Genomic DNA, 18,194 nt, shown 5'->3' with positions numbered 1-18,194 from the left:
AGTTTTATTCATTGTTGCATACAGTGCCGAACACTAAGGATGAGTCCTAGTGACTGATGTTTTCCCTCTTTTGTCTCTTGCCCTCTCGTATCCCATTCCAACCTCACCCTTTCCCATTCAGACACGAAAACAGAAAAGCTATGTATATAGGTCAGGGTTGTTGGGACTAATTGCAGAGGTTATGGACAAATATATGTTTAATATTCAGAACACAAGTTTCCGTTTTGTACAACAGGAGGGAGTGTTGAATCATGATTTGTATTAGGCACACAAAGTTCAGCTGTGTAATTTATTATTCCAAGGCAGTGAGGGGAATAATGGAAGTGAGAAGGACACACAATCTCCACTCAGAAAAGATTTAATTAAGCTAAAACAAAGACTGAAGATATACGGCAGGGTCTTGTGCATTGAAGTCGTTTCTGGAATACTGGAATCACAAAAAAGCAAGCCTTAATAGTCAGATGCTGGACATTACAAAAGAATGCCATAGAAAACCAAAACATTAGATGATGCAGTTTAAAGGCATCAAAAGAAAGATAATTCATTGGTTAAGATGGGCAGATTAAATTTTATAAAATAGAAACTCTGCAATAATATTATTTTTAAATATTAGGAATATGTGAATTGCTGTTTCAGACACTTATTTACACTAGCCATGAAAGTTTTAATCTGGCAGACTTTTAAAAAATTACTTGCACCAGACTCCAGAAAAAATGTGCTTTACAGTTTCCTAGTTGGACACAGTGATCTGAGCAAATTCATTTCCTTGCAACCTATGCAGAATAACCAACCTACCCATTAGTTAAAGTATCCATGCATGTTTACTCAGAAGTAAGTCACACTTCTGTTCAGTGGGACTTATTCACTAGTTAACACATTTAGGACTCAATCCTTTGGGGTCAAAATAGATCATATATGAAATGGGGTGAGGGCATTTAATAAGCTTATTTTTTATGATTTGCAGGTTATGTCAATAGCAGCCATGGGGAGAGGGAGTGTGATCAGGATCAGGCTTGCTTTAATTTGCATTCAATATGAAATTCAGTGGATACCTATGAGCCCTGCTAATATATGATTTGTATGCAATATTCCAGTTGTGAAGATGTGGTATGATAAGAATAGGTCATCAAACATTTGTCGCTATTTAATACACTGAAATATTGTCACCCCCAAATTATATTGAACTTGCAATGCATCCCTTGTAATGACTTGGCATTCCAGTTTGCAATCCCCTGTGGTTTTCTTTTTCCAGTGTTTTGAAAGAGCACTAAGCAACATAATATATTTATTTAAATTAAATAGAGAAGACAGACCCCATTTGCAGAGAAGTCTGTATGCTATTACCCAGTTCACTTATAATTCTAATACAAAACTATGGCTTAGGATGAACACAGAGCATGCGGGCTCCCAGAAAGGAGCTCAGGGCCATTTTATTCCTTCTCTGGTCCTGTTAAGCCCTGATTTGCCTTGGTGTGTTATCCCAACCCAGGCTTGTGATTTGGCTCCTTCAGACAAACCATGAACCGTAAAGCAAACTGTGGTTACAGCTTGTGGTTTGTCCAGAGCAAGGCAAACCATGAGCCTGAGTTTGAGAGCAAGCCAAACCATGGCATATCTCTCAGCCACAGATCAGAGGAAGAGCAAAGTGGTCCCAACGTCCCCTCCAGGATCTCTCAGGATCTCACATTTGTGCAGAACCATGGTTTGCCTTAGCTTTACCTGTGAGCCAGGTCTTTGAGAAAATCCCAATTGCATGGTACCTGTCTGCAGTACTTTGATTGCAATACTAAGGGTTTATTGTTCACTTTTATTCCCCCCCTCCCACAGAACCAGAGGCTGGCGAGGTGTCCCCTCCCGTGGGAGCTGGCGTGAACAGCAACAGTTGGACCTTTAAATATGGACCTGGCAACTCCAAGCAGCCTGGTCCCGGTGAGTTGCCAGACAAATTCATTATCCCAGGATCTCCTGCAATCATCTCCATCCGTCAGGATCCGCCCAACAGCCAAACTGACAAAAGTGACTTCATAACCTTTGGCAAGAAGGAGGAGAGCAAGAAAAAGAAGAAAAAGAAGAAGGGGAACAAAGCTCAGGAGAAAAAAGAAAAGGGCAACAGCACCACTGACAACAGTGACCAGTGAGGGGTTTATACTGAACAATCTACTTAGCCAATTTTTGTAATCTTGGAAGATCTCTCCTATGTAGCAACTCCCAACTTCTTCCTACTGTTAGCCAATTTCCTGTATGTGCAAGACTTCAGAAATCCACAGGGAATTCACAATGTCTGTCTAGATTGCTTAACAGTTTTGTCTTGAAAGCTTTATTAAGCCTGGTGTTAACTCTTTTTCTCCACTCTGGCTTGTTTTCAGAATCTAAAAAGCAGACACAAGTTTCTTTTCTCCTACGCTGAAAAGGAGACTCTTCACAATACAGCCAGTGCGAGGTTGGACTCTTTGCATTGTGGTTCCTGTGATCCTGTCCTGATGATACTTATGGGGGGGTGGGGGGTGGGAGGGGGACTTAAACATTTTTGGTATTGTGCACCCTGTATCTGATTGGAAACTTTTGTGTGCTGATTATCAACTAGGTGATGCAAGATCAGATTAATACGACACAAGAAGCGTTCCAAAACACAAACAAGTGAAGTTCCTTGTGAAATTAATGTGCAATGCTGTGCGGCCTGGGGAACTATCTTAAAATTTGCAATTAGATTTTTCATAATCTACAAGAGCTAGTGTGTAGTATGCTGGAGCTTTTATATATTTTATATACACACTCCAGCAAAAAAAGGAAGACTCACTCAGATAACTCTATACCATGAAGTATATCTTCTTCCAAGCCATTGGCCCTATTGCCACAATAAGGCCTTTTGTTCTCCTAGCAAGGATGTCCCTCAGGGAACGTCTACACAGCAACTGCCCACACTCCTGGCTCAGTGCTCCCTCGATAAACAGGGAGCATGGGGAACCCCCCCTCTCTCAAAACAACAACAAACAAACAAACCACCAAACAAACTGAAGAGGAACCTTGAGGAGTGGAGATTCCTTTGTTCACATTTTGTATCCAGCTGTGTAGACAGAAGTGGTCCTGCTACCCAGGCCTTGGCATGCATGAACCCAGGGAGTTGGGTGTCCTTCCGGGGAACACCCAATGCCTTTTGAAACCACTGTGCAGACATGTCCTCGGAGTTTAACAAGGGAAGGGAAGGCTGACATCTCAGGAATGTAACTGACTGTGATGTTTCCTTTATGTCCTTGTTTCCACTCTATTTAACATTCTTTTGCACATAATGTCTCTGAAAAGGTCAGAGTATTTCCATAACACATATGCAAAAGTAAGGACAAAAAAGAAAATCTTATCTATGCTGTTTGTGATTTGATATCTCTATTTATAAAGGGAAAGTAGCTGTAAATGAGGAAGAAATAGGATTCCTTTAACCCAGACTGAAGTAAATTTACAGCCATTAGAAAATATAATTGCTGCTATTGAAGTGCTTTAGAAAAATTTGCCTGAAACATCTGTATTATATCTGCCAATCACAGCTTTATTCTGTCAGGTCACTGGTTTGGGGGGAAGACTGCCTCTTGCATGCATTAAGAAATACAAGATATTCTCTTTCTCTTTTTGCATTACTTATTCTGCACTTTGAATACACGACATTTGTAAACAATTTTTTGTCAGAGGAAGCTGAAGCAGACCCTTTCTCACACTAAGCAGATCGACTCACCTGCTGGCTCTGTGCAGCGTCTTGGTGTTATTACCTCCCTCATGACTTCCTTGGGCTATAGTTTAATTTCTCTCTGAGTTTATGATTTCCAACCCTACAACTATCACTCATTATGTAAAATTCAAGTACTGTATGTATGCTCTATGCTCTTATAAGTATCCTGAAATATTTATTCTGTGCTTGTGTATGTGAATGTCAATGAAACTATTACCTAGCGTGGACATTAAGCTTTACTGTTGAATGTAAATCCATTATTATTATTATTATTATTTTGTACGTTTGTGAACAAGTGAAGTAGTGTTAATATTTTTAAGCACTGTTAGTTACCGGTTTTTGTGTATGAATTGAAACACAAGTAAAATATCTTTCTTAAATCAAGAAATTAGTAAATCGCAGGATATTATTTCAGAAGTGGGGTGAGGGTGGTCATGAAGTAAAGAACTTTTGCCTCCTGACAGATAAATGCACAAGTGATACATGGACTGGAATCTCTAGTGGTCTCAATCCATTGTGTGTTTTAAACAGCATATGGTGTGTGAAGGAGTGATATAAAATGATATAATCATGTTTTTCTCCTCAGAATAAAGCTGGGACCCAAAGCTTACATTCCAAATGTCCCTATATATCAAGGATGGCCCCTGATTTTAATTCATTTCCCTAGTAAATCCTTTCATCTATTTTACTCTGATTTGCCTTGGGAGGAGATCTGAGGAAGGGGAATGCCTTTTCAAAAACTGGGTTAGAGTTGCTATTACTGAGGCTTCGGCTCTGCTCTCTAGAGAAGTTGTGTCTGCAATCGTTTACAGACCAGTGAAAATAGTCAAGAAAGAAAGAAAGAAAGAAAGAAAGAAAGAAAGAAAGAAAGAAAGAAAGAAAGAAGTTGCTGAATGTGTTTAGTGTTTCATCTAATCAATAATCACTAAAATCAGATCCACTGCAAAATTCTAGCATCCTATAATTCTAACCAGATCCATAATAAAATTAAACATTTAATTTTTGTAAAAGGAACATCTATTAGCAGAAAAGTGTGTGTGTGGAGACAGCGGTCCTTATATGAAATGTTGGAGGGTGTATCTAAAGGATATGGGAGAAGCTTTGACACAGCCAGTCCTGTGCTACCCAAAAAGTTGCTTTTGAAAATCAGAGGAATCTCCCACATGACCTCTTACTAAGTATGAGGAGCTGCAGTTGAAAGAGAAAATGTTAATGTTCTTAAGGAAGTTTCGTGGTATATGTTCATGGGAGATCCAGCTCAGAGTGTCCTGTGAATGTCAACTCTATGATACAAGAGTTCTTAAAAGTTTTAATCCTCACTCTGTATTTGATCAAATCAGATGTCTTTGAATGGATTCAGGATTTATATTATTTTAAGTTTGCTGACAGTTCATTTAGTTCAAAAAGTTGCTGTTTGTAAGAAGTGTTACAGTTTTGATCAGTCAAGTTAATTTGTAATAATCCTTTTGAAGCCACTGGTACTGCTGAATATAGGAGGTTGAAAACAGCAGCCTGCCACATTTACCGGTACTTTTTAGCACGTTTTTGTAAAGAAGCTCAATTGGACATATTTCCAGTGTTTAGAATGGGAAAAATAATTTGAAAATAAACAAACAAACCACAATCTATGTTGTAATGCATGGTTGTCATGCTATTGCAATATTACGAAACCCTGATTCATATTTGGGGCAGATTAGGCAACTACAAGAGCATTCTGCTGAGTTTTAGAAATGTGATTACAGTGGTACCTCGGGTTAAGAACTTAATTTGTTCTGGAGGTCTGCACTTAACCTGAAACTGTTCTTAACCTGAAGCACCACCTTAGCTAACGGGGCCTCCTGCTGCCACTGCACCGCCAGAGCACAATTTCTGTTCTCATCTTGAAGCAAGGTTCTTAACCCGAGATACTATTTCTGGGTTAGCGGAGTCTGTAACCTGAAGCGTATGTAACCTGATGCGTATGTAACCCGAGGTACCACTGTACTTAAATTCATTTTTACAGACCTGATACTTGAGAACCAAGGGTCAAATTAATAGTCAAGTCATTTTCACTGAATGATGTGTCTTCCAAATAACTTAATCAAAGCCTTTTTTAAATATACATTCTTGTTTTAATATTATTATAAATATCTCTTCACTTACTGCTCCATGTGTTGGAAGATTATGGTATGCTTTATAATAGTTTGAAAGAAGGTAACACAAACAAGGAAAGAATCAGATTATTATCATGCCTGACTGATTTCAGTGCAAATATGTACTCTGCATATGGACCTATCCTTTGGCAAGTCTGCTTTGAGAAATATGATCCCTAAGAATGGCCACAGATGAAACACATTCCTTTAAAAAAAAAATTATTAGTTTTCCATACAATTATACATTTTTATCCAAATTTCAACAAATTGTCTCTTTTTGAACTTCCTTCAGCGTCTCTGACAATCATCCATGTTTATATCTTTAATACACATTCCCTTCATTCGTATTGCCATTAAACTTCCCTTCTCCATCTATTTCTTATTAACAATACTTCTCTGTTTTTACAGTGCCTCTTGAAATCCCACTAGCGTTGTATTCACGTCACATACATTTTTCAGATAATCTATGAACTTTCCCCAGTCTTCGATGAACTTTTGGTCTCTGGTGTATCTAATTTTCCCAGTTAGTTTGTCCAATTCCGCATAATCTGTCAGTTTCATTCTCCATTCTTCTATCGTCGGTATTTCCTCTTGTTTCCATTTCTGGGCCAACAGTATTCTGGCTGCCGTAACTGCATATTGGAAGAGTTTACAGTCTTTTCTTCTTATTTCCTTTCCTGTAATCCCTAAAAGAAAAGCCTCTGGTTTTTTTTACAAAGGTATATCTTAACATCTTTTTCATTTCATTATAAATCATTTCCCAAAAGCTTTTCACTTTCTTACATTCCCACCACACATGAAAGAATGTTCCTTCTTTGTCTTTACATTTCCAACATTTGTTGCACATCTTATACATCTTTGCTAACTTTACAGGTGTAATGTACCATCTATAAAACATTTTCATAACATTTTCTTTCAGTGCCGTACATGCAGTGAATTTTACATTTTCTTTCCACAGTTTTTCCCACTCATCAAATTGTATATTATACCCAAAATCTTTGGCCCATTGTATCATTACCGATTTAACCTCTTCATCTTTCGTATGCCATTCCAATAATATCTTATACATTTTTGACAAAGTTTTACATTCATTGTTTATTATATCTGTTTGAAATTTAGAATCTTTTTCTACATAACCACTTTCCTTTAGATCTTTTTTAAACATTTCATTTACTTGAAAATAATGCAACCAATCATATGCATGATCTTTAACTTGTTCATATGGTTTCCGTTTCCATTTTCCTCCTTCTTTAATTACCAATTCTCCATATGTACTCCATTTACCTCTCATATTAATTTTCTTAACACTCATAATCTCCAGCGGAGATAGCCAATGTGGGACTTTTGGTTCCAATATATTTTTGCATCTATCCCATATTTCTATTAACGAACTCCTGAAAATGTGGCTTCCAAAACCTTTATGAACTTTCTTCTTATCACACCATAAATACGCGTGCCAACCAAATCTGTTATCAAAACCTTCAAGATCTAATAGCTCCTTATTTTCTAGTTTGATCCATTCCTTTAGCCAACATAGGCATGCTGCTTCATAATATAATTTCATATCTGGCAGGGCGAAGCCACCTCTTTCTTTTACATCTGTCAATAACTTAAATTTTATTCTTGGCTTCTTCCCCTGCCAGATATACCTTGAAATCACTCTTTGCCATTCTTTAAAGATTCCTATACCCTTTATAATGGGTATAGTCTGAAATAAAAATAACATTTTGGCAGTACGCTCATCTTTATCGTAGAAATTCTTCCCCAAAAGGATAATTTCATTCTACCCCACACCTCCAGGTCATTCTTTATTCCCTTCCAAACCAGAATATAATTGTTTTGATACAAATCGATATTTTTGGGCGATAACCAAATTCCCAGATATTTTACCTTTTTCACCACCTCTATCTCCGTTTGTTGCTGCATTATTTCAATCTTACTTTGTTCCATATTTTTTACAATCATTTTAGTCTTTTTCTTATTCAGTCTAAATCCGGCTACCCTTCCAAATTGTTCCATCTCATCCAATACCTCTTTTACACTTTCTATTGGTTCTTCAATGGTCATTACCAAATCATCGGCAAAGGCTTTAACTTTATACTCATTCTGACCTACTGTCACCCCTTTTATTTGTTTATTTTGTCTAATCACATTTAAAAAGACTTCCAGAACCATTATAAATAACAATGGTGAAAGTGGACAACCTTGTCTTGTTCCTTTAGATATTTTTATATCTTCAGTAATTACGCTGTTAACGTATCAATTTTGCTCTCTGTTCTGTATAGATTGCCTTTATACCATTGAAAAACTCTTTCCCCACCTCCATATATTCTAAGTTTTTCAGCATAAACTCCCAAGATGAAACACATTCCACCACTTTTCCCTCCCGCCCGCCCAACATGAAAAGATACTGGTAATTAAGGAAATAACTAAATATTAAGATGTAAGTGAAATAATTTTCTACACTCTGAAAACCCATTGCCAAAGGATGTGGATAAGATTATGAATATGGCTGAAGTTCAAAGAGCAACTGGGTGGATTCCAGGCCCAGCCTGGCAATATTATTCACCTCATGATCCTAAATTAGAGACTGGGAGCCTGTGGCCTTCCAGATGTTTTTGGACTACAAGACCCATCATCCCTGGCCTTTGCCTATGCTGGCTGGGGCTGGTGGGAATTGGACTCCAGCAACATTTGGAAGGTCACAGCTTCCCAACTGCTGCTCTAAACCCAATATTTTTTAGAGGTGGGATAAGGTGGTTTGATCTGCTCCTTTGCTCATGTGGTCCGCAACACAAAGTCCGCAAAGAGTCACACCATCTGGTTTTGTTCTTCTTATATTTACTTACAAAGCTCTTTGGAGAATGGATCCTTTTCCACAAGTCACTAAGAAAGCATTAATCTTTCAAACTGAAGGCAGCAAAACTGTTCATATAGATTGCTTTCTTAATGGACCACTGGGCCGAACAGCCCCATTCATTGTTTGCTATTCTGCCAAATGTAAGTCTGATTTCAGCAACAGCACTCACACAAACTTTGTCTTACAAAGAAAGAAAAGTACTACTTGATAACTGAACACACTCTACGATGGGCAAGAAACCTGCAGTAAAGACAGCACATTGTATTATATACAGTGCTGTGTTCACGAATGTCTTTCTACGGATTTATTTGCACAAAAGTTACACAAAATAAATCAATATGGAAGCAGCTGCAGCTATCATTTTATGGGAGTATTTCACAAAGTCACGTGGCTTCCTAATTCGATTACTATTAATGACGTAGTTAGCTATGTATTGACTGACATGGAACTGACCAGGAACTTCATGTCAAAATAATGAATGCTACAAGATCTCTGCAAGGTTGCCACCAGTTTATAGTTTTTATAGACTTTCCATAAAATCATTTGAGGTTAACTGGTAGAAGCCCTATTATGGGACGATTCTGGTTGTTCTGGAACTTTGAAGGCTAACAAGTATATTATGGTTTAAACGTTCTTGGACCTGAGACTACTTCATCAGATGTATAAAGCATGTGGGAAGAGAGAGAGAGAGAGAGAGAGAGAGAGAGGGACCATTCACAATCGGACATAAAATGTCATAAAATGCAAGCAGAAGAGCAGGCCCCTGACATTTTTATGCAGAGCTCAGATGTGTACATGGTAAGAACAATGACCCTTCAATACAGCCTTCTTACCTCTGCTATGCTAATTCTGCACTAATCTTTCACTACAAGTGTCAAATTTATAAAGTAGAAGAGGAAGACAGTTGCCACCAATTCTTAACAGAGTTTTGGCACAATCCACCATCACCCAAATGCCACAGAGCAGTGTGTAGAGCTGCCTCACAGGAATCCATTAATCCCTCCCCTCCTTGACGCCAGGACATGATTGTGCCGCCCCCTCTCAGTCATGCACACTCGCAGCTACACACAAGTTATTCATTTTCATTCACAGACAGCCTTTTCACACATGGCCCCCACAAGCTCATTTCCCCCTGGATCATGCATGAATTTCTCCAAGGGAAAAGAAGAGCAGAGCTACACACACACACAGGGCAATTTAGAATTTCTGTATAATGTTGTTGTATGCTTCCTTCAATGGGACACGGGTGGTGCTGTGGTCTAAACCACTGAGCCTAGGGCTTGCCAATCAGAAGGTCGGCAGTTCGAATCCCCGTGACTCCCATTGTTTGGTCCCTGCTCCTGCCAACCTAGCAGTTCAAAAGCACGCCAGTGCAAGTAGATAAATAGGTACCACTCCGGCGGGAAGGTAAACGGCATTTCTGTGCACTGCTCTGGTTCGCCAGAAATGGCTTAGTCATGCTGGCCACATGACCCAGAAGCGGTCTGCTGACAAATGCCGGCTCCCTCGGCCTATAGAGCGAGATGAGCGCCGCAACCCCAGAGTCGTCCAAGACTGAACTTGGCTTCCTGACATGAAAAAGCCCCTTGCGGGGGACTTGCCTCATGACATTTCCCCTTGAACAGTGTGAAGCTGAGGGTGGTAGCACTTTCTGAAATCAGTACATCCGCAGACTTTATTTTTAAGAGAAGTGCTTCTTTTTTACCATGAAAATGCTTTTTGCATTGATCTCCTTAAAAGTTAGGATTTCACTTAAAAATGAGTAGCTCATGGTCGACAGGCTCTCTGCCTTCTTACACTTGAAGAAAAGCTCAGTCCAAGATGCTATGGGCTTTTTAGGGTGCATCGGGTGAGTCATAAGCCCTGTACCCATCCATGAGAATTTCACTGAAAATTTCTCTTTCCTTTGATAAATTTTAAGTGATGACTGAAAAAACTGCAGGACAAACTTTTGATACAACAAAACTACTGAATGCGATGGAATAGCTCTGCACATTATTCTGTTGCTGTGGAAAGTGCAAAACTGCACCCAAATATTGCTTGGCACTAGTTCCTAGTAAAGGTGCCTAGGACTGCAGCCTTCGGCACAGGCTGTCTGTTATCTTGAGGGCTGACTGCTGTCGCCTCTGTGATTCCTTCCACGATGCTCTGGTGTGTCTCACCCCAATGTTGTTAGGTCAGGCTGCATGTCCCTCACTGCCCCATCAATCTGTGCTATAATGTCTGGAGTGCAAAGAATAAAACTTGGAGTTCCTGCAAGCCACAACCAACACTCTCATAATCTCCTGGTTTGATGTGTGAATTTGGTCAGCTCATCATACTCAATAGTATTATGTATGAATCAAGTGTTCTTTTTCCTAGAAATTCTTCTCTGTCTCAGAACATTACATGACATTCAGCACATGTGTGGTCATCATTTATGGGACCAGGAAGTCAAAGCCAGCGTACTCATGTTGAAACTATGTGAGCAGACCACCTGATCACGCAGCCTTTTGTTTGGTGAGTATCTTTTCTAACTGGGTCGATTATATTAATTACATCTTGGAAAGTTGTATGTAGCTGTTATCTGGTGCAGCTTGGTCCATTAGGGTAGGTAGGGCACTGCCCACTCTAGACCCCCCTAAGCCCTAAATCTATAGTCCAGTTCCCTCTCGGTTCCTTACATTCATATCCAACACAGTACTTTCGAGAGCCAGTGTGGTGTAGTGGTTAAGAGCGGTAGACTCCTAATCTGGGGAACCGGGTTCGCGTCTCCGCTCCTCCACATGCAGCTGCTGGGTGACCTTGGGCCAGTCACACTTCTTGAAGTCTCTCAGCCCCACTCACCTCACAGAGTGATTGTTGTGGGGGAGGAAGGGAAAGGAGAGTGTTAGCCGCTTTGAGACTCCTTAAAGGGAGTGAAAGGCGGGATATCAAATCCAAACTCTTCTTCTTCTTCTTCTTTACATTAAGAGAGACTCTGGAGTTGTTTCTGTCAATCTCCTGGGCCAGCAACCATCTCTGGACAGTACAGCCAAAAACAATCATCTCAGTGTCCCACCCCTGGCTCCAGGGGTGAAAGAAATTACATTTCAGTAGATGTGGCTTGGAGAGGGCCTCCATTTTTTACTTCCTTTGGAATAAACTCTAGCCAACCAGGAGTCCCTCAGAAATGTACTGAAAGGTTCGCAGCATCAGGGCATGACCATGAAGAGCTTTGCCACCAATCAGATGCAAGCTCTCCTCTGAGTAGCAGGCTAAAGCAGAAGGACGCATTATTCTTTCTGTGATGGTCTCTGAAGCAGGAGCAGAAAAATATCTGTGTGAGTTTGGTTGGTTGTTCATATGGGCAGCATTGAGTGTGAGATGGGAGGGTGTAGTTTGCCTGAAAGGCCTTTATTGAGGTGGGAAGAGGGGAAAGAGCTGTGCAATGGGCACCAGGGGGTGGGGTATACTGTTAACCCAGATGGGTCTTAGCTGATCATTGTGGGTGAACCTTGCTGCACCCCTGGCCATGCGGAGAACTTCCCTCCTTCACCTTAAACCTGCAAACTTTTAAAAAATATTCTCTTTTTTCAATAGCAAGAGAAATTGCTTGTTTTTAATTTGAGCCTTTTTTTTGAGAGAGAGAGAGAGAGAGAGAGAGAGAGAGAGAGAGAGAGAGAGAATGGCTTTGAATTAGAATAGCTGCTAGACACTGAAGAGAAACAACTCTTAATTTAAACTGACAGGTGCTGGATATTCAAAGGCCAGGTATAACTCTGGGGATCCACTCCTCCTTGAGGCATGCAGAGGTTAAAGGCATCTCCATGACACGAGTGGTTTACAGTGACTGAATATTGCTGATGCTTGCAGCATCAAAGTGCACTTCCCTCAAATGGGTTCCCAAGTCCGTCTGCGACCTCCTGGTCTCTAATCTAACACACATTCACAGCAAACTCTTTTGTTGCACCTTACAGGGTTCATAGCAACAGAGCAGCGTGTGGTGAAGCTGTTGCACTCTCCATTCAGGCAAGGCTTGCTGAAAAAGATGAAGACTGTGCTGCAATGCTCTTGGGGATTGCTCCCATTGCAAGGCTTCTGTACTCAACCTCAGCTTTTATGCTGCGTATTTGCATTGGCAACGTTGCTTTGTTGAGAGCTCAGTGGGCTGTCAACTGCGGGTCAAACTAAACATTCTTCATGTCTTTAGTCCTGACATACAATATTTTTAAAAATAAACGGCCGACACTGTGGGGAGAGGAGCGGAATTGTGGGAAGAGGGGGATTTAACCCCTTGCCTTCTTTGCTGAGGTCCCAATCAGAATCAGCCCCTCGGTTGCTATTTGCAGTGCAATGTAAACTCCCATTGGCACCATGGTTGGATGTGTGGGTGGTGGGGACCCTGGAGGGAGGGGAGGGGAGAGGAAATGGTGGAATGGGGAAGGAACAAAAGCTAGACTGGGTTATGGAAGGAGGAGAGGAGAAAAGCCCTTTGCAAGCAATCAGTTCAGATCTCTGGCAAGAGCCAACTATTCCCCAGGAAACCACTGTGCTGGTAGAAAGAGGAGAGTGAACAGGGCCCACACCAGACCCTGGGGGGAGAGGTCCCTGAGAATGGTGCCCCCACCCTCTCAAGACACTGAAAAGAGTACAGCAAAGGCGCCTGCCTAGTGTCAATGGACAGGGAGTTCCAGAGTGCAAGAGCTGCCACTTTACAAGTGCAGAATGAACATTATGCGACACTTGTAAAAGTGCCAGTTCCACAAATCGAAGTCCTTGAGTGGGCATGTTTCTTTTTTTATTATTAACATCGAAGTGGGCACCTTTCAATGAGGTGTCCCAAATTGCATGCTACGGGGGAAGGCAAAATAAATTGCATATGTACTCAAGCACAAATTTGAGAGCATAACTTCAGTTCATGAATCTAAGTTTCAGAGCCGGAGCACACATGACAGGATCTGTCTCTTGAAATGCAGGCAGGTTTGCCCCAAGCAAATATAAAGCAGGGGCCAGATTCCTAGGACTTCTTTTCCTGCAATTAGATCTACTGAGAAAATAATTCTCTCATTTGGGAACTGATACCAGGAGTGAGATTTTCCTGGGAGAAAACTACCTGGGTGAAGGGCTATGGAGAGGAAAGCAATGGGTAAGGGAAGTTGTTATTTTAGCTAAAAAGGTAAAGGTACCCCTGCCCGTATGGGCCAGTCGTGACCGACTCTGGGGTTGCGTGCTCATCTCGCTTAAGAGGCCAGGAGCCAGCGCTGTCCGAAGACACTTCCGGGTCACGTGGCCAGCGTGACGAAGCTGCTCTGGCGAGCCAGCACCAGCGCAGCGCACGGAAACACCGTTTACTTTCCCACTATAAAGCGGTACTTATTTATCTACTTGCATTTAGGGGTGCTTTCGAACTGCTAGGTGGGCAGGAGCTGGGACCGGACGACGGGAGTTCACCCCGCCGCGGGGATTCGAACCGCCGACCATGCGATCGGCAAGTCCTAGGCACTGAGGTTTTACCCACAGCGCCACCCGCGTCCCTGTTACTTTAGCTACTGTGCTCTAAAATGAACTGCTCAACCCCTGCATTATATGTGCTTTGGGACAGAACTTTGAAGCCACTTGGCATTCACTGCAATTCTGCCCTCAAAATGGGGCACCCGATTTTAACAACTAAAAGAGTCCCATAAGGAGGAGCTGAATCACTCTCTGCTTTCCCTCCTTGGGAACCATTCGCTTTATCACTTTTCTTCTGCCTGGCTCAATACTGAAAGCAGACCAAGGGCAGAAGGACAACAGGGTTTTAAAAACTAGGCCAGAACAGAGATGGCTGACTCTGTGGCGAGATGAGGATGGGGCGTGCTCAGCTCCCCTCACCTGTGTGAGAGAGGAAGCATGATTCAAAGGATGCTGCTGCTGCTGTCATGTCTAAATTGGCCCCCAAGACTGATTGCCATGGTGCTGCCAAGCTGAAAGCCCCCACAGACGCTGTGAACAATGACAAGAGTTTCATTATTATGATCCCAGAAGTATGATGTTTTGCACAGATAGGAGTCAATGTCTCCTTTTAATTTCCTCCAAAATATTAGGGTGTTCTAAAATGACTGCTGCAGCTGATAATAGTGTTGTGAAATAAAGTGGCTAGATTAGCCATCATTGCAATCTTTCATTTCTTTACTTTGTGTTATCTTGGATGATTTTCTGTATCTACCGTCTGCCGTAATAGTTCTCCTCTAATAAGCATTTGTTTGGAGATGCATTTTAGAACTGCGCTGGTGTTGTCGGATTTCAGAAGTGCTCAGTGTGCGCAATCAGAATGAGATTTCAGTAAACAAAAGCCCCAATTAAAAAAATCCAATCAGCATTTATAGAGGATCTGCTTGTGTCAGCCACCCAGTGACCTTATGGCAGAAGCAAGATACAAAGCAGGGACTTCCTGTTTCGTAGGTGAGTTTCTTAGGCTCTGTGGCACACCAAACCTTTTACACAACCTCCCAGAACAGCAAGTGGTTGCACACATGAAGCTGCAGCAGGAGTTCGCTAGTTTGGAGTGTGCCTGGTGGAGAACAATATGCACTTCTGATCAAGTATAGGGGATGTTCCATATGAATATGTGAGTCTACTCTGAGGAGCAGGCAAGATACTTATGAGGGGGATGCAACATACAGAAACCAGGCATTTCTATCACAATGCTGTTGTGGTAAAATGGGGCACTTCCTGTGGGAAGGCAGTTCCATAATCCTTCCATTCCCCACCAATTCATCTCTTGAAATGGCCCCCTCAGTCAGTGTTTCATGTTTTCCCGCGGCCAGGCCATAGAATAAACCAAAGATGAGCAGCTTTCAGGTGGAATTTGCAGTAAAACCCCCCAACCCCCCAAACATGGGGTTTCCTCCCTTCTCTCTTGCCAGTCCTCTCTGAATGCCCTCTGGAACACACAGTTGCCAGGAAAAGGTCTAGTCCTACTCTTACTGGTTCTTATCAAATGAACATAACTGATGCATAATCATTTGCATCCTTATGTACAGCATAAAAAGCCCTGATTAGTCTAGAAAGGAGGAGGCAGAGGGGAGATAGGACAGCCATCTTCAAATATCTAAAAGGCTGTCACATGGAAGATGGAGAAAGCTTGCTTTTTCCTGCTCCACAGGGTAGGACAGGGGTCTGCAACCCGCGGCTCCGGAGCCGCATGCGGCTCTTTTACATCTTTGCTGCGGCTCCGGGGCGGATACTAGCGAGGGGAGGAGGCGCATTGTGCGCCCCGACACTCCTCACTGTGGCGGGCGCTGTACTGGCTGTGACGTCGCATGGGGGCAGTGCGTGCGTTAGTCATGCACCGTCCCGACGTCACCTTCCCGCCCGCTGTCAGATCGCGGCTCCAGAGATATATTTGTTTTAAATGTCGCAATGGTTTTGCAGCTCCCAGTTGTTGTTTTTTCTTCGGAAACGGGTCCAAGTGGCTCTTTTTGTCTTAAAGGTTGCAGACCCCTGGGGTAGGACCTGAGCCAATGGCTTCAAGTCATAAGAAAGGAGATTCTGACTAACAATTGGGAAGAACTTTCTGGTGATGAGAGCAGTTTGACAGTGGAATGGACTCCCTCAAAAGGTAGTGGGTCCATTTCCACTGGAAATGTTTAAGCAGAGGTTGAATGGTCATCTGTCATGGATGCTTTAGTTGAGATTCCTGCATTGCAGGGGGTTGACCTAGATGACCCTCAGGGTCCCTACAAACTATGATTCTATTTTTCTATGATTGATGTTCTCTCACTTCTCACAAATTGCTACTGTGCATCCAGGTTCAAAGATTATGCATACCAGCCGCTGTCTATTGCTCAATACTTGCAGGACCACCAGCAGTGAGAAGGATGCTCTCAACTACACTGCCGTTGGGTTGACAAACTACTTGGCCCAGGAAGGCTCCCGTACCTTGAAAGCTCTCCGAGAGTCAAGCAAGAGGTGAAGGTGTTCCTAGTGTGGAGCTGGTGCCACAAGGGACACTTGTTCCTGCTACCCTTCTGTCTGCTAAGCCACTACCCAAGGCACAGGAGCCCTGCTAGAGGGACTGGCTGGCCCCACACACATCTTTCCCTTTTGGGATCTCCTCCATCCTGGATGCTGTTCAATAAAGGCCTTGTCACTGCCAATTCTGTTGTTTCTTTGATGCTGGAAATGGTAGACAGAGATCCCTTTCCCCACCTAGAAGGCTCAGGCTTCAACTGGCCCCAGCAAGGGACCAAAAAGCACTGGAGGACAGGCAGAGGTGCTGCTGCCTCCCTTCCCCTGCTCACTTAGTTTTTCTGTGGGCTGTGAGGGGACAGGCCTTACCAGGAGTGCAATTGGGATGGGTGCAGCTGCCAGAGTGTATTGAGATGGAGGAGGCCTGCTACTCAGTAGGTCTGGTGGAGAATTGACTGTGTGGCTTGGAGAGATGGGTCAAAATGGCTGGCTGGTCCATGTAGCAGCTGATCATGGGTCCAGCTTTCTCCAAGTGTGGGATCTGTATGCTGGATTTACTCCTGGGACCTCCTACATGCCCAAAGGAGCTGTTCTACTAGACTACCTAGTAGTTCAAAAGCATACGAGAGCAAGTAGATAAATAGGTACTGCTGCGACAGGAAGGTAAACAGCCTTTCTGTGCTCTCTGGCTTCTGGCCACCTGACCCAGAAAGCTGTCTGTGAACAAACACCAGATCCCTCAGTCTGAAAAGCAAGGTGAGTGCTACATCCCCATAGTCGAGTTTGACTGGACTTAACCATCCCAGGGTCCTTTACCTTACAGGCAGCAGGGTTTTTTCCAGCCAGAACTCGCTAGAACTGAGTTCCAGCACTTCTCAGGTGGGTACCATTGCTGTTATAAGAGAACAAGGGAGTCATTCTTGGTGACTTCCAGCACCTCTTTTTCTAGAAAAATAGCACTGAGCACTTGAATGTCGGCCTTGCCCCTTACACCCCTGCTCTTGCTGCCTCTCCTCCTGGCCTTCAGACATTGAGTGGGAATCCTCTGAAGAAGGCTCTGTACATGCTTGGTTGAATGTGAGTGTATGAATCTCCCCAGCAGGTTCCCAGTCCCAGGGAGAATTATGAAATAAAAAACGTAAACAGAACATTAAAATATTATAAATGATGCAGAATTCAGAGGTGCAACTGCAAAGATGAACATATTTTGCGCTGTGTTGATTAAATTATGATGCAGAAAAGTAGGCATTCAGCCTGAATCCTGTAAAATGCAAAATCTATTTGGCTTTTCAAAGTCCACATTCACGTTCTCATATATGTGCTTTCCATTTCAGTTATACAGGACAGTATGCATAATGATCAAATCAGGTTGAAATGCCAGATGATTATACAGAGGCACCATTTCATCAGCTTTGTAGGGAATAATCTTTCATGTGTGAATCCTGCTCAGCCTAACTTGACTGAATTAAACCAGAATTCTCCAGCTGACCCCTTTTCCAGAGTTGTTTTCTGACCATTTCCTTTTCCATGCATTTGTGATCTTCAAGTTGCAGCAGTTGTATGTGTGAGAGAG

General features: G+C 42.4%; 1 protein-coding gene across 10 annotated transcripts in view; it reads left to right on the top strand.

The window, feature by feature from the left end:
• The window catches only part of LOC310714110 (protocadherin alpha-C2-like), a 191,442-nt gene extending 187,336 nt beyond the window's left edge, over positions 1-4,106 (top strand). For 7 of the 10 annotated variants that reach the window (XM_083519131.1, XM_083519126.1, XM_083519129.1 and 4 more), the window contains exon 4: positions 1,828-4,106. In XM_083519131.1, coding sequence (XP_083375257.1) covers positions 1,828-2,138 — 311 coding nt within the window. In that variant the 3' untranslated portion in view covers positions 2,139-4,106. The remainder of the gene's footprint in view (positions 1-1,827) is intronic. The other 3 variants (XM_083519133.1, XM_083519134.1, XM_083519132.1) reach the window with 1 other exon arrangement.
• The last annotated feature ends 14,088 nt before the right edge of the window (positions 4,107-18,194 follow it).

This window comes from Podarcis liolepis, assembly GCF_965112155.1.
Source record: "Podarcis liolepis genome assembly, chromosome: 8".
NCBI lineage: Eukaryota > Metazoa > Chordata > Lepidosauria > Squamata > Lacertidae > Podarcis > Podarcis liolepis.
This window is presented reverse-complemented; position numbering and strand designations above follow the sequence as displayed.